This window comes from Takifugu rubripes, chromosome 3 (genome assembly GCF_901000725.2).
Source record: "Takifugu rubripes chromosome 3, fTakRub1.2, whole genome shotgun sequence".
Classification (NCBI taxonomy): domain Eukaryota; kingdom Metazoa; phylum Chordata; class Actinopteri; order Tetraodontiformes; family Tetraodontidae; genus Takifugu; species Takifugu rubripes.
In genome coordinates, this window is record NC_042287.1 from 16,964,727 (window position 1) to 16,989,483 (window position 24,757).

At 54.5% G+C, this 24,757-nt stretch overlaps 1 protein-coding gene across 10 annotated transcripts in view; it reads right to left on the bottom strand.

The window, feature by feature from the left end:
- Positions 1–355: 355 nt before the first annotated feature.
- hspg2 (heparan sulfate proteoglycan 2) overlaps positions 356–24,757 on the bottom strand; it is a 54,656-nt gene continuing 30,254 nt past the window's right edge. For 2 of the 10 annotated variants that reach the window (XM_029834546.1, XM_029834537.1), the window contains exons 30-83: positions 22,380–22,450; positions 22,241–22,308; positions 22,029–22,169; positions 21,692–21,877; positions 20,997–21,089; positions 20,736–20,828; positions 20,429–20,659; positions 20,232–20,345; positions 19,839–19,966; positions 19,665–19,751; positions 19,538–19,596; positions 19,303–19,467; positions 19,107–19,217; positions 18,921–19,021; positions 18,637–18,817; positions 16,552–16,611; positions 15,255–15,389; positions 15,036–15,188; positions 14,803–14,963; positions 14,534–14,611; positions 12,682–12,808; positions 12,357–12,508; positions 12,080–12,224; positions 11,520–11,663; positions 11,296–11,430; positions 11,011–11,192; positions 10,755–10,932; positions 10,426–10,605; positions 10,052–10,312; positions 9,824–9,986; positions 9,635–9,732; positions 9,246–9,512; positions 9,056–9,168; positions 8,801–8,948; positions 8,362–8,478; positions 8,176–8,193; positions 6,889–6,973; positions 6,676–6,820; positions 6,509–6,611; positions 6,330–6,439; positions 6,137–6,245; positions 5,956–6,054; positions 5,616–5,837; positions 5,237–5,481; positions 4,984–5,155; positions 4,787–4,909; positions 4,382–4,426; positions 3,565–3,640; positions 3,411–3,489; positions 3,108–3,155; positions 2,744–2,814; positions 2,586–2,669; positions 2,402–2,505; positions 356–2,300 (exon numbers count right to left, since the gene is read on the bottom strand). In XM_029834546.1, the coding sequence (XP_029690406.1) occupies positions 2,128–2,300; positions 2,402–2,505; positions 2,586–2,669; positions 2,744–2,814; positions 3,108–3,155; positions 3,411–3,489; positions 3,565–3,640; positions 4,382–4,426; positions 4,787–4,909; positions 4,984–5,155; positions 5,237–5,481; positions 5,616–5,837; positions 5,956–6,054; positions 6,137–6,245; positions 6,330–6,439; positions 6,509–6,611; positions 6,676–6,820; positions 6,889–6,973; positions 8,176–8,193; positions 8,362–8,478; positions 8,801–8,948; positions 9,056–9,168; positions 9,246–9,512; positions 9,635–9,732; positions 9,824–9,986; positions 10,052–10,312; positions 10,426–10,605; positions 10,755–10,932; positions 11,011–11,192; positions 11,296–11,430; positions 11,520–11,663; positions 12,080–12,224; positions 12,357–12,508; positions 12,682–12,808; positions 14,534–14,611; positions 14,803–14,963; positions 15,036–15,188; positions 15,255–15,389; positions 16,552–16,611; positions 18,637–18,817; positions 18,921–19,021; positions 19,107–19,217; positions 19,303–19,467; positions 19,538–19,596; positions 19,665–19,751; positions 19,839–19,966; positions 20,232–20,345; positions 20,429–20,659; positions 20,736–20,828; positions 20,997–21,089; positions 21,692–21,877; positions 22,029–22,169; positions 22,241–22,308; positions 22,380–22,450 (6,937 nt within the window). In that variant the 3' untranslated portion in view covers positions 356–2,127. The remainder of the gene's footprint in view (positions 2,301–2,401; positions 2,506–2,585; positions 2,670–2,743; positions 2,815–3,107; positions 3,156–3,410; positions 3,490–3,564; positions 3,641–4,381; positions 4,427–4,786; positions 4,910–4,983; positions 5,156–5,236; positions 5,482–5,615; positions 5,838–5,955; positions 6,055–6,136; positions 6,246–6,329; positions 6,440–6,508; positions 6,612–6,675; positions 6,821–6,888; positions 6,974–8,175; positions 8,194–8,361; positions 8,479–8,800; positions 8,949–9,055; positions 9,169–9,245; positions 9,513–9,634; positions 9,733–9,823; positions 9,987–10,051; positions 10,313–10,425; positions 10,606–10,754; positions 10,933–11,010; positions 11,193–11,295; positions 11,431–11,519; positions 11,664–12,079; positions 12,225–12,356; positions 12,509–12,681; positions 12,809–14,533; positions 14,612–14,802; positions 14,964–15,035; positions 15,189–15,254; positions 15,390–16,551; positions 16,612–18,636; positions 18,818–18,920; positions 19,022–19,106; positions 19,218–19,302; positions 19,468–19,537; positions 19,597–19,664; positions 19,752–19,838; positions 19,967–20,231; positions 20,346–20,428; positions 20,660–20,735; positions 20,829–20,996; positions 21,090–21,691; positions 21,878–22,028; positions 22,170–22,240; positions 22,309–22,379; positions 22,451–24,757) is intronic. The other 8 variants (XM_029834539.1, XM_029834543.1, XM_029834545.1 and 5 more) reach the window with 8 other exon arrangements.

Consider the following 24,757-nt stretch of genomic DNA (forward strand, 5'->3'; position numbering starts at 1 on the left):
GGCCTCGCAATTATTTACTGAAATTTAATTTGTGAATTTGAGACTAAAACTGAGGATGAAACTTAAAAAGAGGGACGATCTTTGTCCTCTGTGGCGTTCACACGCTGATGGAAGCGTCTTCTCTGGGTTGTTGCTCCGTGTAAATGCCAAGAAAACCAGTCTACCGCTGCACCCCCCACTCTAACCAGTTAGAGTTGCCACAGATTTATCCGGTTCCGCTGATGAGCTAACTCACTTCAGGTGTGTTACCAGGGAAACACACACACACACACACACACACCCTGTACTTGGATTGATTTGGACTCTACCCCCCCCCCCCCCCCCCCTCCCAACAGAATCACAAAAACACACCAGATTCTTTTGGGTTTTTTAATTATGAAACAAAAGGGCAGCGACGAGTGTGTTCAGTCACAGATCCAGGCTGCACAAGGAATCTGGAACGATTTCACTCGTGTGGAAAATCAGAAATGAAACAGTTAATTCAAAAGGGCGAAAAAGTGCAGCTCCGGTAGTTTGCTATAAAAAAAAACGTCGCTTTCTTGGGCACAAGCGCACGAGTGTGTGGAAAATCCAGTTTAAGAGCATCAAACCTCGGCGTTCAGTTATGGGGTTGAGGGACGAGAGGGGAAGACGGAAGAGTGGAGAGCACTGAAGGAGCCGGAGGAGGAACCCAGATCCGTGGGGCTTTTTCTTCGAGTCCGCGGGAATTTAGGGATTCTTTTAAATTGGAGGGTGAAGAGAGAGGAACGTTGGGAATTACTACAAATGTGACTAAATGTTGTTGTTGTTGTTGTTGTTGTTGTCGCCACCGGACGGCCGTCCGGGTGCTTTGGTGTCACGTTCGTTGAGGTTTTAGGTCATGTGATCGTATTCTGTCAACGACGACGAAGCAAATTGAAGTCAAAGGTCAAACGCGGCTCCAGGTCAAGTCCAGGTCTCACGTGGCCCGAACGTTTTGTCTCACAATTATTACAAAGAAAAAAAGCAAACAAAACACCGAAATAAATAAAAACCAGGGATGTGAGAGCAGACGGGGCTCGTTTAGAGGGAAAGGAGCAGAATTTTGCTGACCTCGGCGCGGGCCTGAGGTCAGGATGAGGTCGTCGGGGGGGCGGGGGGGATTCTGTCCTTCATGAATCGCTGCCGGCTCTGCTAACAGACCTGAACCAGTCTGGGTGGATCCTCTGGAGGATGTGGACCGTGACACACACACGTGCACGCAGCGACACGGGAAAACAGGGGCGGAGACAAAGGCTACCTGCTAATTAACTAGCCTCTAATGTTCGTTGTCATGGCAGCGGTATCAGTTTTATACAGAACGTCACGTAAAAATACAAGTTTCATTTGTTGTTTTGAGATCTACTCAATCCTGTAAAGCTCGTTTTTTAATTCAAAGCATCAGTAACTGTGAGGCTGCTTCAACTGCACTACAACAAAACGACATTAGCACCAAAGTATTCTTCTTCATAAAAAACAGACCCAACAGCTGCGAGGCGGATGTGGAAATGGTTGATCTGATGACCTGAGTTGTGGACTGAAGCGGCGTGTGACTAGAAGATCTGCGCTCGTCTCCCAACGGCGCCAAATCAAACAGGAAACAAAGGAGAGCAGAAGGCGTGAGAGCAAAAGTTCCTCTACAGAAGTGAAGAAAGCAGGTCGAGACACAAACATGAACGCAGCCGGGCCCTGAACGGGCCCAGGACACAGTATTAGAACCCAGCCAAGCTGGAGGGCAGTTCGGGTTAGTTTGCTTGTTTCCCCCCAAATATCATAAATTCATGTATATAAATAAAAATTCAGTGCTGTAAAAGATCTCTGACTCCACCGGGTGTGACCCATCGTAGGAAGCCTAACTGGGCCGGTGACTACGACGCTGCAGCGTGTAAACGGTGGGGTTCTCCTGCGTTCAGTCCTTCGTGGGAAACACAACGGTGAGGAAGAGGAGGCGTTACGGCGCCGTGGGTTCGGTTCGACGCCACAAAGAGAGAAACGCTTCTGCTTGTTACGTCGGGTTTGGTTTCGGTAGCAGCCAAGCACCAAGTTTGTGTTGAGTCTGTGTGTTTGACATCACTCAGTCATCAGTGTGTGTGTGTGTGTGTGCGTGCGTGTGTGTGTGCGTGCTGCCATCTATGACGAGCACGGCTGCACGTTGATGGCGTGGGCGGCGTAGGCCTGCAGGTCCACGGTCGGCGCCGGCTGCTGGCCCGGCCGCGCGTTCATCAGTACCAGGTTCCTCATGCAGCCCGCGAGTCCCACCGAGAACTTCCCTCCCGTCATGGCCGCCGTGTCCGGGGCGCCGCCTGGCGAGCCGTTAAAGATGCCGAGATTTGTGCAAATTCTCGACGAGATGAAAGCTCAAAGGGAGCGAAGATGGAGGCAGGATGTGACGCAGGTGACTCACCCAGGTAGACGTTGCCTTTGGTGTTCACCATGATGCTCCTGCCCCTCGACTGGCCGTGCACAGCAGCTCCTCCGTCAATCTGGATGTATCCATCTTTGCCGGTTCTGCACAAATCAATATGTTGATACCAAGACGGGTTTTCAGGTTTCCATGGGAACCAAAGGCAGCTCCCGTGGAGCCGTACCTGACCGCCGTGACCTTGTGCCACCTGCCATCGTTGACGGCCTCTCTGGAGAGGATCTGGGCTTCTCCGCTGCCCAGCTGGTAGCTGCACATTGGAATCAGCGTTAATAGAACATGAAGAGGGGCTGAAACACACCTGTGTCAGAGGTGCTGAGTCACCTGAAGACGAGGTGTCCCCTCTGAAGGCCCAGGCTGATGAAATCCTTCCCTCTCCCGTGTTCTCCGAGTTCCTGGAAATAGACGAGTTCAGTGTTTCAGCTGCTGCCCAGCAGGGAAGCGACCGGTGTCCCTGGTTCATCTCTGGGGTTCCAGAAACGTCAGCCGGGGGACACGTGAGGGCGCCGTGCACAGCACCGATGTGCATTTTGTTTGGCGCGGCAGAAACAAAAGCACTGCTAATTCTAGATGAAGGTCAGATCAGCTGACGTCACCTAACAACATTGTGGTTCCACCCTCACGTTTGTACAGACGTCACATTAAAAAAACACCCGCCAGCAGAACAAGAGTGTGTTTGAGAGGGTACCTTTTTACTAGCATGCACCTTTCGCAAATGGCGAGCGCCATTGGTCTCCTGAGGAAGATGGAGGGTGAATTAGAGAAGCAACATGCACTTATTTAGTGGTGTCCGATCACGGCCAGCCTCAACATGCCCAACAATTAAAAACAGCCGGTAAACGGGCGCACGGAACCAAACACGACGAGTGATGCGAGGAGGTTCTGCAGATGAAATAATGACGTGTGTTAGGTCGAGGGTGAGAAGGTGGGCGGCAGGACGTGAGCAGCGGGATTCGGGCCGGAGCGGGAACCAGCGAGGAGCGGGACTCACCACCCCCTGCCACAGGATCAGACCATCAGAGGAGTCGGTACTGATCTCCAGCTCTATCGTTTCTGGCGAGTCGTGGGCACTAAATCACAAACAAAGTTGTAAGTACGTCTTTACTTTTCTCTTGATTTGACGGGCGAGTGTAAAATATAATTACCTTCGTGGGAAAATGGATTTTGGAAGTGCGATGTATCCGTCCTTGTGAAAATGAGCTTCGAACTGATAGGGTGAATCTGCAGAACAGACAGAAACAGACGGAAGGTCACTCCTGCAGCGCCACCCAGTGGCAGAACCCCGCAACAGCACCGCCCAGGTCCTACGGGTGTTAGAAGGGAAGCAGACAGCACAGGCCCAAGAGCACGGAAGAGAAAGAGGAGATGAGGGAGCGAAGAGCATCTCTGACCCGCTGGAGGCTTTCCTCTACAGCACCAAACGGGTCAGTCCAGAATTCTGATAGATGGGACAGTTCTCTCCATCATTTAGACGCTTCAGAGGGAAACTTGAGCTCTGTACCGTGAGAAGGAGCTCCAGGAGGAGCGTCACACATTAAGGGGTCACATCTGTGACCTTCTGATGAGACTCAGCCTGGGTCCATGCACAGATACGTCACAACAAGCCTGAAATCCAGCAGAACATCTGGACTTGGACGGACATTTGTTAGCAGTTCTGCTGGTGCAGCTTCTGTTTTAAAGCCACGCATTCCCCACGGAGACAGAGAAGAGTAGGAAGCCGCCTTTCAGGCACGGATGAGGCAGAATTCCACATTTCCTCAGGGTTAAAAAATGATCGATTTTACGCCCGAATGCAGATTTTCAGTAGGAAAAAAAACAAAAATGCAGATGCACGTGGGGGGGGGGGGGGGGGGGGGGCGTCCACATGGGAACATGTTAGATAACAGCAGATAACAGACGGCTGGAGCTGAGAAAGGCCCCCGTTAGTCCCCCGTCAGGCAGGCTGAAGAGCTGATACTGTACCGTTGGCCTCGCTAGCTTCAGAGTCCCACTGGGTCTTGGAGAGGCCTGCGTGCAGGATATAGCCATGAGAGTGCAACACTTTTAGTTAACCCCCAGCAACCTGCGTGCACAGCGTGTGCACGAGACATATGGGCTCATTTCTGACAGAAAAGTAGGCGTTAACTCCTGGAAAGGAAGTGCCCAAAAACAGGGCCAGTAAAAGTAAATAAAGTTCTGATTAGCGCTCGTTTGGAGATCATCCAGATCCCCCACAGAAGATTAAGATCAAGTCACTGGAACAAATGTTGGCACCAGAAGATCTGATTTTAAAGGCAGAGCGATCAGAACCATGTGACCCGTGGTGGAAACGCATCGCCCTGTCACATGGGTGAGGGACGAGCTGAGGGACAGGTGGTCCGGACTGACCTTCTCCACAGGTCTGGCCTGTGTAGGCGGGGGGACACACGCAGACTCCTTCAACGCAGATGCCGCCGTTCTGACACTGGCGGTTGGTCTGGCAGACGTACTTCAACACCTCGCAGCGTTCCCCTGGGAACGGGAAGGAAGGTGTTGGAGCTCATGGAACCACCGCAGTGACCAGAGCAGACGTGTGGACCACGCACCTTCGTATCCATCCTGACACAGACACTGGTACTCGTACTCGGCGCTGGACAGGCACTGACCTCCGTTCAGGCAGGGCCGGCGGTCGCAGGGGCTGGCGTCCACACACTGGCGGACAGCTCTGCTCTCTGTGAAGCTGTAGGACAGGTCCACTTTCTTGTTGTTGATGGACACCTGAGCAGAGCAGCGCTTTAGCATCCGACACCTTCAAGAAGCCTTTATTCTCTCCGTGCTTCCTGAAGGAAGAGGTCTCACCTCGCCCACGCATCCTTCAAACAGCTCGCTGACGTTGGCGGGTTTAGGCAGGATGTCCATGTTGGGGACGCCTCCCAGGTACATGGGGGTGTGGACGTTGAGTCCCTGCGCTTTTCCGGGGGAGGATTTCCTCTCAGTTGGGCCTTGGTCCACCCTCAGGTGTCCGGCCCGCTTGTTCCGCTCAGCCACAACTGTGTGCCACTGGCCCAGGGAAACGGGCTCAGGACTGAGGAGGACCGCCTGGCCTGGACATCACAACGGTCCCGCAGAGGGACGTGAAAGAGTTTAGAGAAAGTAGCTGAAATGAGGCGACGTTGGTGCACAAAGCTGCACGTTCAGAGCCTGGAGGCATCTTTAGAGAAACATGTGGAACTGTTACCTGTCCCCAGTTCATATCGGAACTCTACGTGTCCGTCCACCATGGAGATGGACACAAAGTCTTCCACTTTCATTTTCTTCCCTCCACAGAAGAACATCAGGCCGTCTCTTTCCAGGGGCTTAAACTCCAGCTGGACGCGGAGGTCGTCGTGGATGTTGGTCAGCGGAGGATAAGCGATGTACGACTCCTCGCCATCGAACAGCGGCGTGGTCACCAGCTCCCCTGATGAGACATTAATTCAGCCACATCAAAGGCCCCAACCATGATGCAACCACGGACCCTTTTCCATGGTGTCCCGCTCCTCACTGGACCAGAACCATCCTGTAACACCACATCTTACCCTCCATGCATTTGTTTCCTGATTTGCCCAGATGGCAGCGGCAGTCGTAGCCCAGGCCGTTGGGCCGGTTTATGCACGTGGCGTCTGGTCCACAGGCCTCTGTCCAGGTTTGGGGGACAAAGACAGACATGAGCTCAGAGGGATCTCAACTCCGATGGCGGGGGAGGAACGTTCCGGGTACCTGAGTGACAGTGCAGCGAGGAGTGATGTTGGCAGTTGCTGCCTGTGAATCCTCGGGGGCAGCTGCATTTGTACAAGCTGGCCTCAGAGTCCTCGCAAGCCCCCCCGTTCTAAAAGAGGACAAAAACAAACGATACCTCCAGAGGCCTCTGGTTCTGGAACCAAGGTGCCGGTAGGGATGGGGGTGGACTCACCTGGCACGGACGGTCTTTGCAGGTGGGGCAGTTTGTGACTCCTGTGGAATTGCGATGGAGGTCTTTGAAGATCACTTCCTCCCCCTGGATGACCAGCTGACGGATGCAGCCTGGACAGCAGCCAAATCAGGACGCGTTCCAGGATAAGATCATGTGACGCTGGAGCGCCGGTGTCTTACCAACAAACCCAGTCTTTATCCCTGCAGTCTTAGCAAGCAGAGTGTAGTTGGGGTAACCACCCACATGCAGTTCCTCGTTCAGATCCAGGCCCTGGAACTTGCCCTGGGGAGAGCAGAGGTGTGTTTGTGGGCCATCTAGAGGGCTGATATCCCAGCGTCAGCGGTACCTGCGAGCTGCCGTTGACGGGCTCCCCTCCGTCCACCAGGATGTAGCCCAGCGTGTGGTTGCGGTGCAGCTCCACCGTGTGAAACTCTCCCAGTTTGATGGGGTTGGGGTCCCGTATGGTGGCCATCCCCGAGCCCACGTCGAACCTGAGACCGCCAAACACAAGCTGAGTGAAACGCCGTTCCGGTGATTTAGCAGAACTTTGTCAACTGACCTGAACTCCAAACGCCCCCCGACGAGTCCCAGAGAGATGAAATCTGCTCCTGTGCTCCTCTTCTGGCCGTTGTAGAGGATCATCCCTTCACCACAGAGACAGCTGGGTGAGAACTTGCACCAAGACAAGATGTCCAACATGCATTTTCAGAATCCATCTCAACAAAATCCATCGTTTGAGTTGCTCAAAGCCGTCCAAAGGTTTTTCTTTGAGTCACTGACAGATTCGTTCAGATGGACGTTGCTGTGGTGCAGCTGGATGAAAAGCAGCATGCTGAGGGGAGGTTTGAAGCCAACCAAAGCCAGACTAGAACCTGCCTCCTAGAACCTGCCTCCCAGAACCTGCCTCCCAGAACCTGCCTCCCAGAAACTGCCTCCTAGAACTTGCCTCCCAGAACCTGCCTCCCAGAACCTGCCTCCCAGAAACTGCCTCCTAGAACTTGCCTCCCAGAACCTGCCTCCCAGAACCTGCCTCCCAGAAACTGCCTCCTAGAACTTGCCTCCCAGAACCTGCCTCCTAGAACCTGCCTCCCAGAACCTGCCTCCTAGAACCTCCCTTCCAGAACCTGCCTCCTAGAACTTGCCTCCCAGAACCTGCCTCCTAGAACCTCCCTTCCAGAACCTGCCTCCCAGAACCTGCCTCCTAGAACCTGCCTCCTAGAACCTCCCTCCCAGAATCTGCCTCTCAGAATCTGCCTCCCAGAACCGGCCTCCCAGAATCTGCCTCCTAGAACCTCCCTCCCAGAACCTGCCTCCCAGAATCTACCTTTTAGAACCTGCCTCCTAGAACCTGCCTTCCAGAACCTGCCTCCTCTCTGGGCTTCAGTGGGAGTAGCTGCATCACGACACCTTTGCTCCCCCTCCTCCTCCTCCTCCTCCTCCTCGTCCTGTCCCCACATGCTCAACAAGCACCGGAGGCTGATGGGAAGTGGCTCCTCTGGACCTTATAAATGAGGAGCCTCCCATCCTCCAGTCATGCACCTCCACCATTCTGAGGCTGTCCTCTCTATGCTTTACAAATCAACATTCCTGCTTCATTTGTCCTGACTGACAACAGACTGTGTCCATTATTGTCCCCATTATTGTCCCCATTATTGTCCCCATTATTGTCCCCATTATTGTCCCCAGCTCGGCCTCGCTGTGTCCAAGTTCCTTCTGGTACTGTGACTCTGCAGAAAAGGCCATGCAGCATCTCTCACAGCTGGGATGCATTAGGAGCCTGATGGAGCCGCAAAACAGGACTGTCAACGTCACACTTGACTTCCTGTTCTCAAGCTTTGAGACTCACCAGCGTACAATATGAGACCTTCCCACCAAGAGAGGTGAGGGAGAGGGGGGAGGACGCGAGACGCAGTGAAAGTAAACATGTGGAAACACGACAAACACAGTAAGTAGCAGAAAACACAAACACTGTCAAGATTCAACGTGGGAAAGTGCACAATGATACACAACAGGTCCGTCCGAGCCCTCTCACCGTCGACGTTGTCGGGTCTGAAGGTGACCTTGATGTTGAACGTCTTGTAAGCGTTTCTGATGGTGGGCAGGGTGAGGTAGGACAGCGGCTCCTGGGCGAAGTACGGCATCACTCGCTCTGGAAACCAAGCAAAGAAGACTCACTATTTAAGCAGGGTTAGGGTTAGGGTTAGGGTTAGGGTTAGGGTTAGGGTTAGGGTTAGGGTTTGGGTTAGGGTTGGGGTTGTGGTTGGGGTTGGGGTTGGGGTTGGGGTTGGGGTTGGGGTTTGGGTTGGGGTTGGGGTTGGGGTTGGGGTTAGGGTTAGGGTTAGGGTTTGGGTTAGGGTTAGGGTTGGGGTTGGGGTTGGGGTTGGGGTTGGGGTTGGGGTTGGGGTTGGGGTTGGGGTTAGGGTTAGGGTTAGGGTTAGGGTTAGGGTTAGGATGCAGCTCTGCAGGCTCACCGTGGACCTGCAGCGAAGTGAAGGCCTCAACTTTCCCCTGTTTGTTGGAGGCGGTGCAGACGTACGTCCCAGAATCCTCGTGGGTGACCCGAGGAACAGTCAGGGCGTTGATGTCCTGGAAACACTTGGAGGGAAGTTCTCCTTCCAGCTGGGTGGAACCAAAATCAAGTCTTAGTCACCAATAGAAGGTGACTCCCCTCAGCTCATTTCCACTCTCCAGGACCTTCCATTTTGGACTTTTTTAACGAGTCTGACCTTGGACCATCTGATCTGGGGTACGGGGTATCCTGACGCCACACAGGGCAGAACTGCATCCGAGCCCACCGTCACCTCCTTCTTCTCAGGCAGAGCAGAAATTTGCGGAAGAGCTGTGAAAAGAGGACGGACGGAGGCTCCAAATCAGCAGCTCAGGAAATGAGGATGGAGGGTTGGTGTGGTCACTCACACTGCACGTTGAGGACCACCTGGGACTGGACGGAACCCACGTCGTTGGTGGCCGTGCAGCGGTACTGGCCGGCGTCGGCCTCCGTCACCTGCTCGATCCTCAGCATGCCGCCCTTCACCATGATGTGGGAGGGAAGAGCGCCGCCCACTTTGCTCCACTGCACCGTGGGCTCGGGGTCGCCCAGAGCCTGACACTCAAACTCCACGGAGTTGCCAATCATCACCGTCTGGACTGAGGTGCGCACGTTGATCATCACCTTGGGCAGGGCTGCAGCAGAAACAGGAACAAAGATGAATGATAGCAGGATGTACAACGGGCTCCTCTAGCCCCAGCCACAAGGCGCCCCCTGCTGGAGAGGGGCCGCGGCTCCTGTCGAGTGCTTGCTGGACCTTGGATGGTCAGCCTGGCGGCGTCCTGGGCCTGACCGTAGCTGCTGCTGGCCCTGCAGATGTACACTCCTTCATTGCTCTGCTCCAGGTTCTCAATCCTGCAGGAACACATCAAAGCACATCGAGGAACAGTTAATAACACCATTTATTACATCGCTGGGGTGAATAGGGGAGAGTAGGCGGGGTCACCTGAGCACGCCGTCTTTGACGTGGTGATTCGGGGGCAGGGCGCCTCCTTCCTTCAGCCACTCAATTGTCGTATCCACGCCCCCTAATGCCGAACAGGTGAACTCCACGGCGCTCCCCTGAGCCTTCACCTCCACCTGAGGCGACACCCGGATCGCCAGGGGGGCTGCGGAGACGAGGGTCAGCGTTTCCTCTTACTCGGTATTTTCTCATTTCTGGGGGTGAACTCACATCTGACGGTGACTTTGGCCACCACTTGGCTGCTGCCAACGCTGTTGCTGGCCACACACTTGTAGCTTCCAGCATCCTCAGCTGTGGCCAGGTTGATCTGGAGGTCGCCGCCGTTAACCACGGCCCTGGGGGGCAGCCTTCCGTCGAGCCTGGTCCAGGAGTAGGTCAGGGGGGGGGTACCGTGGGCCAGGCACTGCAGCCTGATGACCTCCCCGACCCGGACAGCCACGTTGTCAGGCAACAATGTGGCGTACGGAAGAGCTGGAGAGAAGAAGGAGAAGACACAGAAATCATTTGTTTGATTCGGGTCACTGAAGTCTCGGAGGAGGGTTTGAAACCCGCTGGTGAGCGCACGCCAACATCCCAGAACTCACTCTCAACATCCAGCTTGATGGTGACTTGGCTGCTGCCGATGCTGTTGGTGGCTCTGCAGATGTATTCTCCAGAATCTTGGCGGCCCACGTTGGGCAGCACCAGACTGTTGTTCACCACTTTGTGTCCCCACGGCAACGGAGAGCGTAGCTTGGACCAGGTGATCACAGGGGCTGGAAAACCTGGAAACAGTTTCAACGTGAGCAGATCTGACATGAGTGCCCCCATAAGGTCGGACAGTGGACCCGAAACTGGAAAACCATTTTAGAATTGCGAAACCGTTGCCGTGGCAACGTCCGTGCAAGCGTGGCCCGGGAAGGTGTGATTTTACCATTGACGTGACAGCGCAGCGTCGCAGTCCGACCCTCCACCACGACCATCTGGGGCTGGTCCACAGACGCCCTGGGCTGTCCCTCCACGCTGACCTCCACTCTGGCTTCAGTCGAGCCACCGCTGCTGCGAGCCGTGCACACGTACGTGCCGCTGTCCTCTGGACGCGCCGCCAGTATCTTTACAGGAGGGAAGGTTGACACATCAAAGGCTCTGATTTCAAAAGCTGCGGCAAATGTTGCCACGCGCATCCATACCTGCATCACAGCATTGGTCTCCATGGGAACGGGGCTGGTCAGCATGATCTTACGGTTACTGTCAAGCCTGTGCCATGAGACAGAGGGGCGGGGGTCTCCGCTCGCCTGACATTCCAGGTTGATGGGTTCCCCCACCTTGACCCGGACAGGCCCAGCAGGGGTGACGACGGCCACAGGAGAGTCTGAGGACGCGGACACAAGCACAGCTGCATGGCTCGGCCACTAGAGGGAGCTCCGCCCCTAAAGGTCGGAGGGAGCGTGTCCACTTGTCCCTGTCCTTCTTACCTTTCACGATCAAAGACACAATCGTGTGGGTGATTCCGAATGGGTTGCTGGCCACACAGCGGAAAGTACCGTGGTTGTCGGGCTGAACGTTGACGATTGTGATGACGGAACCGTCGCGGCTGAGCTTGACGTTATCTGAAATTCAAAAAGGCCGTTTTCAATATTCTGAGCATTCTTCCGTTAGTCAGGCCTGGAATAGTGAAGGACAACGGTGTGGAGGTTACCTGGCAGATGCTGGCTGTTGGCCACCTTCCACTCCAGCCTGACAGGCTGCGCTCCACTGTAGACTCTGCATCTGAAGGTCGCCGTCTCCCCGACACGCACCACGGCGCTGTGGGGCTCGATGGCGATGATGGGGCTCTGGAGACCTGCAGCAGGAAGCAGAGAGCACGTTCAGGACACCGGCGTCCTTGATTAATGATGCAGGAACGAGTGGGAACGAGGGTAACGTCCAGGAAGGAGAGCATGAAGGTGAGATCATGGGACACCAGCACCGGACTGGGCCTCCCGCCCAAAGGTCCAGCTGAAAACTACATTTCTGGGGTGAGACCATGAGATCGCTGCCCACTGAAGCGGTCATCACAGAAACATTTCCGTGAGAACACGTGAGCACCTTCTGGAAAATGATTTTAAATTATGATGTGAAAACTTATAAAATATGATGGTATAAAGTATCAAGTATGATTCACTTTGATGCACGATGTGGGCAGGAAGGTTCTGGACTCATGGAACCTATAGTCAGACCAACAACTATATTCGGACCAGATCTGTTTGGGTTACGCACGTGAAGAAGATGAGGTGACGGACACGGAGACGGTGGCCTGGCGAAGGTGAGACGAGGGGTTTCCATGGCTGCCCTGCACCCGGCACACATACTCCCCAGAGTCCTCTGGCGTGGCTGAAAGGATCCTCAGCTGGTTTCCCAGAACCTGTTACAGCAGATGAGGAACGTCAGTGAAACCTTTGCTGTGTGAGGAACAACAACGAGGAACATCCTCATCTCCACACGGTTCGTCCAGAGCTGAGCAGGGAGCCACGACAATCACACGTTTCTGAACAACCTGGTGGTTGGAGGAGAGACGTCCGCTGGCCCTGGACCAGGTGACTCGAGGAGGGGGGTTTCCAGAGGTCACGCAGTTGAGGTCCAGACTCTGGCCCTCCTGGACCTCAGCTATGGAAGGCTGGATGGTGACTACTGAGGAGCTCTGATCCGCTGCACAAACAGCAACACGTCAGGATTTCAATCATCCAATCATGCATCAACGCTAACGTTACGCTAACGTGAGTGACAGGTTTGGAAAAATGAAACGTATACTGGCCGTACTGGGACAGAGAGGAGGGATATTTTTCCGATCCTTTAGAGGACAGTGTTTGAGGACTTCTCACCTTTCAGCACGGTGACTTTAATAGGGGCACTATTTGAGCCAATGCTGTTGCTCCCAACGCACATGTAAGTGCCCGAATCCGAAACCGTGACGTCGGGGATGAGCAGGGTGCCGATATCGGTGCGGATCTGGGGAGGACACGCAGAGGCTGAACCAAGGAAAGGAGTTCTGTGGCAGCAGGAATATTCATACGCTGACATGGAAAGACTGAGTCTACAGAGGACAAACCACATCTCTTACCTTTCGCCGACGCTTGGAAGCAACACAAATATGACGTGTGACGCTACAGCGGTGCTAGCTAACAGCAACACAGAAGCTCTACGGGGTGAACTTTGAAGACGAGACAAGAGCAGTTTCACTAAATGGGTTTGGACTTGGGTTTTATTCGGCCTCCTGCTTTGTACACGTGGCTGTGTGCAAACCAGGGGCAACATTTCTGATGGTTGACTGGGTGGCTGTTAATGCCCGGTGATCTGTGCTAATCACAGCAAACACGCTGTTATTTTAGCCGAAAACCCATGAGAATGAGTTAGAACTGACAGCTTGAGATTAGTCCGATGAAGAGTTTTGAACTCCAAAGTCTGGATGTGGGACAATGGCACTGGGAAATCAAGGTTTCCTCTGGAAGAGCGAAGGTTCCACCCAGAAAGATTCCGTGTGGCGACTCTTCACTCTTCTCAGAAAGAGTTCTGCTGTCAATCATCCCTAAATTCTAACAGCAGTCGGAATATCTGAACCTTCATGAAGGTTGAGAGCCCTCCGGTTGGGGGTAAAACCCTTATTTTGGGGGTCTTGGGACCAGAACTCATGTAAGAACTTGTAGGTCTTTCCGGTCCATTAGCACCCAGGAGTTTGGCTTGTTCGTGCACCGCTGCGCTCGGCTGTCAGAGGCCCAGGAAGGCTGAAAACCAGCTTTCACGAATTTTGGAAACACCTCAGAGGGGAGGAGACAGTGGAGGGGAGGGATTACTGCATCTGCGCAGGGAGGGGGGCAACTGGACAAAGCTGCTTAGCTCTGACCCGTTCACCCGTGAGGGGCAGGCTACAGCGAGCGGGCTCAATGGTGTCTGAACCCATTGAGGAGTTTTCAAAGCGATCCGTTTGCCAGAGCACACAGAATTTCTGCGTGGTCGCACGTCAGAGCCCGGCTCGCCCTGGGAAAGGCTGACAGGACGCCGCCGCTCTCTGAGGCAGAACTAAACAGGCCCCCGGGCCCTCGTGGAGCTGAGCAGGAATCACAAAAACTGCTTCGGTCCAGACGTGCACGGCCGGAGCCCAGCAGAAGGTGTCGGGAATGCCGAGGGAATACCGCTGGGACAGGTGATGGACAGGGACCAGGATCCATAATCAATACCGATACCGATTAGAGGTGGAACGGTCCCGATGGAATCAGCAAATCGAGTGTTTGGGACAGATATTGAAAGGATTTAGGATTCTCCTTCAGATATGTTCAAGGTCGTTTTAAACACGTTTGACCTTGGAGCGACTGATTAGACCATCGAACCGTCCTGATGTTTCCCACAGATAAAAAAATCATCACGGGAAAGAAAAGATTAAAAATTCTATATTGCAGCATCCGGGCGTAACGTCGATTTTATAGATTCCCCCCTTTTGTAAATAAAGTTTTGACCCCTGCCCCTAACGAGGACAGACAGGACAACGGAGGAGCGCTGACACGTGACGGCGTGCACAGTCAAGCAGACCCAGAGACATCGGCTCAAACTACGTGATTCAGAGACACGTCCGGAATCAGGGACACGATGATCATGCACTTAGTGGACGGTGAGGACGAGGTGAGTGGTGGACAGCTGACGAGGAGACAGACAGACAGAGAGACAGACAGATGGACAGACCTGCTGCTGCTCATTACGTCTCTGTAACACATCGAGACTGTTGCTTTTAAACTGATGGAAACCGTGCGAGGGAACGGCCTGATGCAAAGACAACGTCAAACAGGGCGGGGCCAGAAAGTAAACGGGGAAATAAAGGAGGGAGGAGACAACAGAGGGGAGATGGTCAACATTTCAGCAGTATCATGGAGATCCTCTGAGACAAGAAGGTGCAGCCGTGGAAATACTTCATCCGTGCACGTGGGTGAACCTGCCTGGCACGGGGGTCTCACCTGTGGAGGCATCTGCCCCCCGTTCTTCAGCCACCTGAGCTTCGGCGTGGGGGACCCCGTCGCTCGGCAGTACAGCCTCAGCGTGTCCCCTTCGTGGACCTCGATGTTTTGGGGGCTGACCTGGACCTGAGGCTGCGTCCCGGGACCACTGGGGCCGGACTCTGACACAGGACAGAGGCTTTTTAAAGACACGCCCCCAGGAAGCTGCCAGCACCAAGACGTTTGAAACCTACTGTGGACCACGAGGGCGACCCGGGCCGTGTGCTCGCCGTGCGTGTTCAGCGCCTTGCAGCTGTACTCGCCCTGATCGGCGGCGTCCACCGAGGCGAAGGCGAGCACGCCGCCTCGGATCAGGGCTCTGGAACTCATCTTGTTGCCTGGCCCGCCTGGAACAAACCAACATTCACCGTCAGTTCTCTTCCCAAAGTCCCAAAAGTCCCAGAAACACTCACGTGACGTCCTACCCGTCCACTCGATGGCGGGCGTTGGATTCCCCGTCGCCGTGCAGCGAAACTCTGCTCGCTGGCCCTGCTGGACACTCAGCACCGTCGGGGAGGCGGCGGCCACAGGCTGGGCCCCGTCTCCAGCTGTGGAGGGAAACAGAACCATCAAAACCGCGGCCCGACCTTCTGGACTCAGAGAACCGGAGGGTGAGAAGAGGGACGTGAAGGGGGGCCAGGACTTCGTGCTGAGCTCTGGCAAGAAAGTGATCAGTCGACAGACCCACCCCCGACCCCTCGGGGGGGGGGGGGGCACCGTGGATCTTCAGAGCAGACAGAACATCTAATGTAGCAGGGAGACCTCATCCTGGCCTCGGAGCCCACAGCCCCCTGAGCCAGTGTGGCTGCTGCTCCCCCCTGATTTCAGCAGGGGAGGGGGGGGGGGGGCGTCGGGGGGGTCAGGCCGCTTAAATAGATGAAAACATTCATCTCTCTAAATTTGCAGACAGATTAATGTTTTCTTATTTGCACAAATGCAGAAGGTGGCGCCGCATGCTAACGCTAATACGGGTCAACGCGAGGCTGTCGGTTCTGATGGGAGGAGCATGTGATGGGATGTAGCACGCCATGATGTTTGAAGCCCAGAGGACAGATTCCCAGTGTAGCAGGATTCCAGGACAAAACTGGAATGAGCAAAGAAGAAGAAGAAAAAGAAGAGGAAGAGGGAGAAGAAGAGGGAGATCCCTCCATTCTGAGAAATTCTCCTGTGAATCTCAGTGAGACGCACTCTTAAAAATAAATGTGAACCCTCCTGGAAGAACTAGATACCACCTGGAACTCTTTAGGTTCTGATCGGTTCTGCTGAAGATGTTCTTAATCATCTACTGTTAAATGTGCTCGTTATTACAGCATCATCATCATCAGCAGTCATGAACCTTCATCTTCAATCTGTCCGTCTGCTCACTGACGATTCAACTTCTAAGGTTTTCACCTTCCGTCCCGACCCTTATTTTTAAGAGTGTGTCAGCCTTCCTCCCTAAGAGCTCTTCTGAAGGATGAACATGCACGCTTTCCTGCAGTGATGGAGCCCAGAGAGGCAACTGGGAGCCGGTAATGCTCATGAAGAAGCCCTCAGAGACCAGATGTGAAGCGGGTTAGCACCGCCGGCTCAGACCTGGTGGCTACAGGAGAGCTAGCAGGCTGCCCAGGCCTCCCGGTGCAGATGTTGGTGCTGGCATGCGTGAGACAGAAGGAAGAGGCAGCAGCTGCTGCAGAGTCCAGGAGGAGACAGGAAACCATGCCCACTTACGCTTTCTGTGTCCTTCAAACATTTCATAGGCTGTGTAAAACATCCGAGTCTGTGAGGCCTCTGGAATCATGGGAGGGAAGGAGGAGGGGGGGGGACAGGTGAACTGACAGGTCAGCTTTCAGGGTCACAGCAGTCTGCCTCCCATCAACCCCAGAAACCTGCGGCTCAAGGCCTGTTCTTCCAGGAGGAGGAGGAGGTTCCCCTTGACCTTGGCTTTGTCCTCAGCTGGTCCGGAGCTGGTGTCTGGACCAGCCTTGGTTCCTGCTACACCCTCCTCTCATCAGTCCCTCCAGGAGTTTCCAGCACCGGGATCAAGGTGGGTCCGGAGCCTCTTCCTGGTCGGATCTAAAATCACTCCTCTCGTCTCCGTTTGTGCCATCAAACAGCTCATTTGGGCTCCTTTAAACCCTCTTTGGCTACTTTGTTCTTCTCTGACGCAACAGTCCTTAAATGGGATTTATTTTATCAAACATTTCTGTCAACATAGAAAAAATTGTGGCTGGAAACTCCTGGAAGGACTGATGCCGATGGTCTGACTCTTATCTGCACAACATTCCATCTGCAGCACATTTGAGACACATTCAGGTTCCAGACGTCCACTTACCTGTGTGTGTGTGTGTGTGTGTGTGCGCGTGTGTGTGTGTGTGTGTACAGACAAATGCAGCGAAGCCACAAATGAGACATGCAGGTTAGTTGCACGACGCAGCTTTTAAACATGGAAACACTTTTTACAGCTTGTGGTTACGAGTGAATTAACAAATCAGTTTGGTCGTCCGTCGTCATTTTTAATCAGTTTTTGCTTTTTTCCACAAAATAATTCACAGTAAATATAAATACATTGCAGTGTGACACGTGTACATCGGTTGGGAAGACTTTAAAAATAACAGAAGCACCTTTTGAGCCTTAACGTCGAAAAATAGAACAAAAGTGTTACAACGTGAACCTGGGATGTCCTCAGAAGTATAGAAAAGTACTTTCACACAAAACACATGAGATTTTAATCTTTTGTGATTTCAGGAAAACATCTCAGGATTTCAGTCAATCGAAAATATCAGAACATCAGAAACATGTGCTAACGGATCAAATCTAACGTGATCAAGTGTCGATCCTGTGATAAAAACGGTCACTAATAGTCATCAAACACGCGACAGGAGCATCAGGAGACGTCGGTCATGTCAACAACAAACAAACAAACAAACTTTCAGCTTTGAGTTCTTCTGCTTCCTTCCGAATATTGAAGTTCTTGAATGAAGCGTTGGTGGCAGGTTCACCCACTGTAGCACCCGTGGTGCCCCCCATCACCCCCCCGGACAGGAAGTGAGAGACAGGCTCCGCCCCTTCTCACACCAGAGACCAGCGGCTCCACCACAAGCAAACAAACCACCACCGATTCATTCAAACCACCAAGGAAACCGAAAAATGGACCAAAGTAAAGAAGCGAGAGAGGCCAGAGCGTCGTAACTGTGTTATTACTCAGATGTGACCTGGGATTCCTCAAATTTGTCCAGCAGTTACAGACAGACCACAAGCTGTATTTCCTCTTATTAGGAGAGACAAAGCGATTACAGACAAGCAGAGCAGGCAGGGATGCACCGCAGCACACGGGTACGGGGAGACGGCGCCGTTACGGCCACGCCCCCCCGCGGGTGATTTCATTGTTTCATACAGACGTAGTTCCCATTATTACCTTGAACAGGTTCTGGGTAAACAGCTTCCTCATGTTCATCCAAATTAAGCTGCAGAATTTCGCTCTTTCGAGTTCAAACATACTAAAAGATTCATTTATCTGGTTTAATCTGATTGAAATGAGAGGAAGCGGATCAGCACCAAACAAAGTTTGTGGTTTCTGAGCCACGAGGAGCCGTAAATGTAAAACGGTGCATCGCCGCTAACGACAGAAGCTTCTGTTAGAGCTGCTAGCTTCAGATGCTGTTAGCGCAAAGCTGAGTGTTGACAGTGCATGATGGGAAAAAAGCTGAGAGCGCATGCGTCGCTGCAAGCTGGGGGGGGGGCTCGGGTGACAGCTACGGGAGCCAGCGTGGTGCTGGGCGATGGAGGCGGCGGGAGGCGCCGCGGATCACGAACCTGGCACGTAGAGGATGGCGCTGCCCTCGTCCATGGCTAACATGTTGGAACCCGTGCAGACGTACATGCCTGCGTCCTCGGGCTGGACGTTCTGAATGGTCAGGATGCCGTTAAAGTCCATGGCCCGGTTGGGCAGCTTCCCGTTCCCCATCCGGGTCCAAACCAGAGTGTAAGCTGGCGACTGTGGCCGAACAAAGAGACGAATGAGGAATGGGATGGAACCGTTTGACCGTTAGCATGTGACCATGTGACCATGTGAGCAGGTGAGCAGGTGAGCAGGCTACCTTGCTCTTGGCCGTACAGATGAAGCTGACCGTCGATCCCACCCGGACGCTCTGAGCTTTGGGCTCCTCCACCGTCACCTCGATGGCCTTTGATTGGACGTCTGAAAAGAGCAACAGTTCAGCGATGACCTCACCCCCGCCGACCTGCTCCGCGTTAGCCGCGTTAGCCGCGTTAGCCGCACGCACTTGTGACGACGATTTCTGCTCGACTCCTGTTGGTGCCGCGCTGATCCCGGCACGTGCACACGTACACGCCGGCATCGCTCGCCTGGACGCTGGGGAAGAACAGCTCCGCTCCTGCACAGAGGTGGGAACTCTCTCAGAACACCGACAGAACCGCGTGGTTAAACGGGCCGTGGCGGCGCCGGGGGAGGGGCGTTACCTTGTCTCCGCCTTTCGGCGCTGCCAGAGATTAAGCGCCCGTCCTCCCTGGACCAGTAGTAGTAGTGCGGTGGGGCGCCCGACACCTGACAGCGGAGCGTGACGGCGCTGTTCTGGGACGTCAGAACCCTCTCTGGATACACCTTCACCACCAGGGAGGCCGCAGCTGCAGGGGGCAAAGGTCACACGCTCGTCACCTCCGGCCCAATTTTACCGGCTCAACCGAAGTCTCTCACCATCGTAGGGGCGACACTTCACTCTGTCCTGGGGGTTGCCCACATACCCGGGAGCACAGCTGGAGGGGGGAGAAGGAAGGCACCATGAAAGCGGCGTCAACAGCGCTGCTGAGTAAATCAAACGCACCGTTCGCAGTACTGGCCCGTGTAGCCGGGCTGGCACGCCGTGCACTGGTAGCCGCCGTTCCCAAGGCTCTCACAGGTCGGGGAGAACCTGCACGGTGCCGACAAGACAAGAGAAAGGTTTCACACTGGCCAACGGGGGGGGGGGGGACCTGCCCCGGTTAGAGTCAGAGCTCACTGGTTGTCTGGGTCGGTGTGGGGGCAGGCGCAGGGCTGGCAGTCCTCCGGGGTCCCGACCGTCGGGTCGCCGAAGAACCCGGGGGCGCACTGCTCACACAGCTCCCCCTGAGTGTTGTGCAGGCAGCTCTGAGTGAGAAACACAGCAGGTTAGAGAGGAGGCCTCCAGGTGTGTGTCCTGGCCTCCAGGTGTGTGTCCTGGCCTCCAGGTGTGTGTCCTGGCCTCCAGGTGTGTGTCCTGGTGTCCAGGTGTGTGTCCTGGCCTCCAGGTGTGTGTCCAGGTGTGTGTCCTGGCGTCCAGGTGTGTGTCCTGGCCTCCAGGTGTGTGTCCTGGCGTCCAGGTGTGTGTCCTGGCCTCCAGGTGTGTGTCCTGGCGACCGCCTTGGCTTCCTACCGTGCAGATGCCGGTCTCCGGGTGGCAGGAGTCCGAGTGGCCGTTACACTCGCACAGTTCGCAGTGTCCCAGGTACAAACCTCCGCCGGTGCGAGTGTATCCAGGTGCACAGTCCTGGGAGAATAACGAGCACGCAGACCAAGGTGAGGAGAACGTTCAGGACCAGAACGGCGGAGAACCTCAGGACCTAGAGCTACCTGGCAGGACAGCCCCTGGTATCCGGGTGGACACCGGCACTGCTCCACCTCCAGCGCCGGGGCCAAACCGCTGTAGTTGGGCACCGCCACCTCCAGGCTGACGTCCGAGATGCTGGAGGAGCGCATCTCGGTGGAGTAGGACGCTCGAATCAGGATGTCGTCCAGATCAGCCAAAACCATCATCAGGTGCTCGCGGGTGGCCGGCATGCCGTCGGGGCGGCGCCAGTTTTCCTGGGAACCCAAAGAAAAGTCTGGGCTTTGATGCGAAGGAAGGGTGACAGGTTCTTCTCCTTGGAAGAGGCCTCACCTCCCTGAAGACCACCTCAAACCTCCGGGTCTCCCTGCCGCCCTGCTGCCTCCCCTGCCAGGACTGGCGGGCCACCAGAGTGATGTCGTTACCCTACAGCAACACAACAGCCGGTTTGGACGCGCTACAAACACACAGAACCGCCGCGTCCTCGTGTCTGGAGCGCCTCAGGGCTCGGTGCCGAGGCCACGCCCCTTCCCGCCGTCTCCAGGTTCATTCATTGGTTTAGTTTGTGTTACGTTTGTAGACCGTCGTACTCACGATAATCTGGACGTCCCCATCGTCCAGGACCGTCCCTCGTGGACCTGCTACATAGGAGATGGTGAATTTCAGCTTCCCTCCGTAAGAGCCGACCTGAAACAGCGAGAAGACGCTTCAGTTCTGCTGCCAGGTCAAACCGGCCCGGCAGACGCCGGTGCCAGATGGCGTCTCGGAGCAGCACAGCTGCAGCAAATCCAGCTGGAGTCTCCGGTCGAGCCAGTTGGCTCAAGGAGACGTTTCAGATCTGAGACGCAAAAACTCCGATGATGTCATCGAGATCACCGCAGCCCGAGTTGGGGATTAAATAAATCCAGCAGGGAGTTTAGAGTGGTGGAACACGGCAGAACATCTGAGGCCTGATGGAGGAGGAGCAGGAGCAGGAGCAGGAGCAGCAGGAGGAGGAACAGGAGGAGGAGGAGGAGCAGGAGCAGGAGCAGCAGGAGGAGGAACAGGACGAGAAGCAGCAGCAGGAGGAGGAGGAGGAGGATCAGGAGGAGGAGGAGGAGCAGGAGGAGGAGGAGGAGCAGCAGGAGGAGGAGGAGCAGGATCAGGAGGAGGAGCAGGATCAGGAGGAGCAGGATCAGGAGGAGGAGGAGCAGGAGGAACAGGAGGAGCAGGAGGAGGAGGAGCAGCAGGAGGAGGAGCAGAAGCAGGAGGAGCAGGAGCAGGAGCAGGAGCAGCAGGAGTCCACTGACCTTGTCCCCCTGGTAGGCCTCTGAGAGCTGCCAGTAATGAGGCTCCTGGTCGTCAAAGTTGCTGTAGGACAGCTGCGTTCCCTCGGTGGAAACTTCCACAGTGAAGCCGGTGGAGATGCGGTTGGTGCGCTGCTGGTTCACCAGCGCGAATCCCTGGAAGTTCCCCGGAGAGAAGGCGGAGGAGACCTGCAGGTGCACAGGTGGGAGCACAATTATCCCACACGTCCTGAACGCATCACAACCCCCCGAGCGGGGCTCCTCTCATCTGGGGAACGTCATGTTTGGAGAGGCTCAACAGTTTAACCGTGAAGTTTACCAGTTTAACAGTTTAACCCACCACGTCTCTGTAGTAGGCGGAGCTGAAGCACTGCTGGGTGACGCCCATGCAGAAGCACGACAGGCAGCCATCTTTGTTTCCTGAGCTCAGGTGGAAGTTTCCAGGCTTGCAGCTGGTGCAGGTGGGGCCTTCAACGTTCATCTGCAGCACAGGAAATGACACGTGAGGCGCTCCCACCTGTCCCATCCCAGAATACAGGTGAGCGTTGTTACCTTGCAGCGGCACGCGCCGCCATTGTGGCAGCCTTCACTTCCTCTTGGGTCACAGCTGTAGCAGTTACCTGAGCGGGAGGAGAACCGGGCCGTCAACAGAGGTCCGCAGGCAAAGAGTGGCGTCAGAAGAATAACGTACCGTTAACCTCGTTGCCCCCGACGGTGCACCTCTGCCCCAGGAGCGGGTTTCCAGAGTAACCAGGGGCGCATCTGAAATACAAACGCACCCGTCAAAGTTTCCAGCAAGTGGCAACACAATGGGACAGGAAGTGACATCAGAGGTGAGACATCCGAGATGAATGTGATGCTCCTGACACACCGTTCGGAAGGACTGAGTCACACACGCGCCCAAACACACACACACATATACACACGCATCCAAACACACACACATATATATACACATGCGCCCACACATACATATACAAACACACACATACATATACAAACACACACATACATATACAAACACACACACACTCACACATACATATATACACACACGCACATACACACACACACACACAGACGCAGCCCCCAGGCTCGGGGGGGCTCAAGAAAGAGGATTCTACTGACAGAAATGTCTCCACACCTGCAGCAGAGGTTGCTAGCGTACCGCTGCAGACCAAGATGCTACACCGCTAAAGCTAAAGTTGGTCTCCGACACTTTAGAAGCTGCAAAGCGAAACGTCCAGTAAAGCAGGCGGGCAGCAGCGGCGGCGGCGGCGGAGCGAAGGCAGACCCAAGCACACCTGTGCAGGTTTCCCTGGTCTTACCTCACCTGTCCTCTGGCAGCTCCGCAGGTCAGAGGCTTCCGTGCTATGAGCCGTTTTTAAGCTAACGTGTGACAGTTCTAAAGTTTATTCTCTATTCCTGGTTTGGTTGATTTGAAAAAGAATATAAAATGAAAACACATGAAATGGACCTGACACTATGTCGACAGAGAGCTGAGATGAACACAAGAAAATAAAAGACTAAACTAAAGCTAAACGATCTTTAAGAGGCTCTTCTGATGCCAGCAGTCAGCAGGCTGAACATGCTAAAGGAGACAGTTTATGATGGTCGTCCAAACTAACGACATTCCTGATGAACCTTAATGTTTAGGGACAGCTTGTTATAATAAACTGCTAAATCTAAATGAAAATGTCCTCTAACATCCACAATGGACTGATTGATTTACCGTTTTCTTGGCTTTTTTTTTTTATTACAGCAGGTTAGCATATAGCACAGTAGCGTTTGCTAAATATGCTAAAAACAGAACAGTGCTGTTTATGAATCATTAATATGACAGCAGGAGGGGAAAACATGGGAAAAAAGTCATTCAAACGCAGGGAATCAAAGATACTGTTGGGCTAAAATTCGAGGTAGTCAAATGAACACACATAAGAGAAAGTGATGCTAAGCTATCGCTTCATAGCAAACCTTTGTGCAATGCAGAGAGGATGCAGAAACCGACGGTTTCACAAGCACAACTGCTTTCTTTGTCATGTAAAAACGGAAACGTTACAAACTTTAAAGATCGAGGGGCCAAAGCCCCCCAGGACGGTCCTACACATCCCTCAGAACAACAGTTACTTCATAAAGCTCAGCTGGACAGTCCCAGACACAAAGACCAGGGTCAGACAGCAAATGTCAACGAGGTCCGACGATTAACTTAGTAATCAGGGATGATCTTGATGGGAATGGCCAGCCTTCCCAACACAACATGGAGAGAACTGTCGTGGGTCTTTTGCCTCCTGGCAGGAGGGCGCTCGCCCTTCAGGAGCTGCAGCAGGTCTAGAACAGACGGCCGCTGGTCCTGAGGCCGTTTAGCTGCTCTCCTGGCCTCACTTCTGGGTGGAGCCGGTTTCCTCCTCGCGGTCGTGGCGGAATTCTTCACCACGCTCCTCGCTCTGGTCTTAGGGGGTGTGGTTTTACGCCCCTTTGCTGTGGTGGACTTCCTGGACTTAGAGGAAGTGGGTCTGTGTCTTCCTGCTGTCCTGCTGGTGGTCCTGGCTTTAGGGGGGGTGGAGTTACGACGTCCTGCCGTGGGGGTCGTTGCTGGGGCAACTGTCCCAGGCGGTGGGGGTGTGAACGTCTTCCTCCCCGAGTTGTGGTGCCGCTCCACCGGCTCCTTGAAATCGCCCTCTGAGGATTGTTCGCTGGTGCTTTTCAGAACTGGAGCGTCTGAATGAAAGGCCTTCTTGCGCCTGTTGCCCCTGGTCCGGTCGGGCTGGGCAGCCTCTGGGGGCTCCAGCTGGAATCGAGTGACCTCCGGTTCTTTTCTGACTCCTGTTGCCCTCCGACCCCCCTGCCTCGTTGCCGGGGGCTTCGCTGAGGCTCCGCGAGTCCTGGGATCTCTCAGGGTGGACTTTGATTTGACCGCGGATCTGGTTGGACCTCGACTTCTGCTGGACTTGCTGATGGACTGGAGCTGCGTGGAGGTTCTGGTGGACTTGGTGGTGGACTGGAGCTGCGTGGAGGTTCTGGTGGTCTTGGTGATGGCAGCGGTGCTGGGCTGGGTGGTTCGGAGGGCGG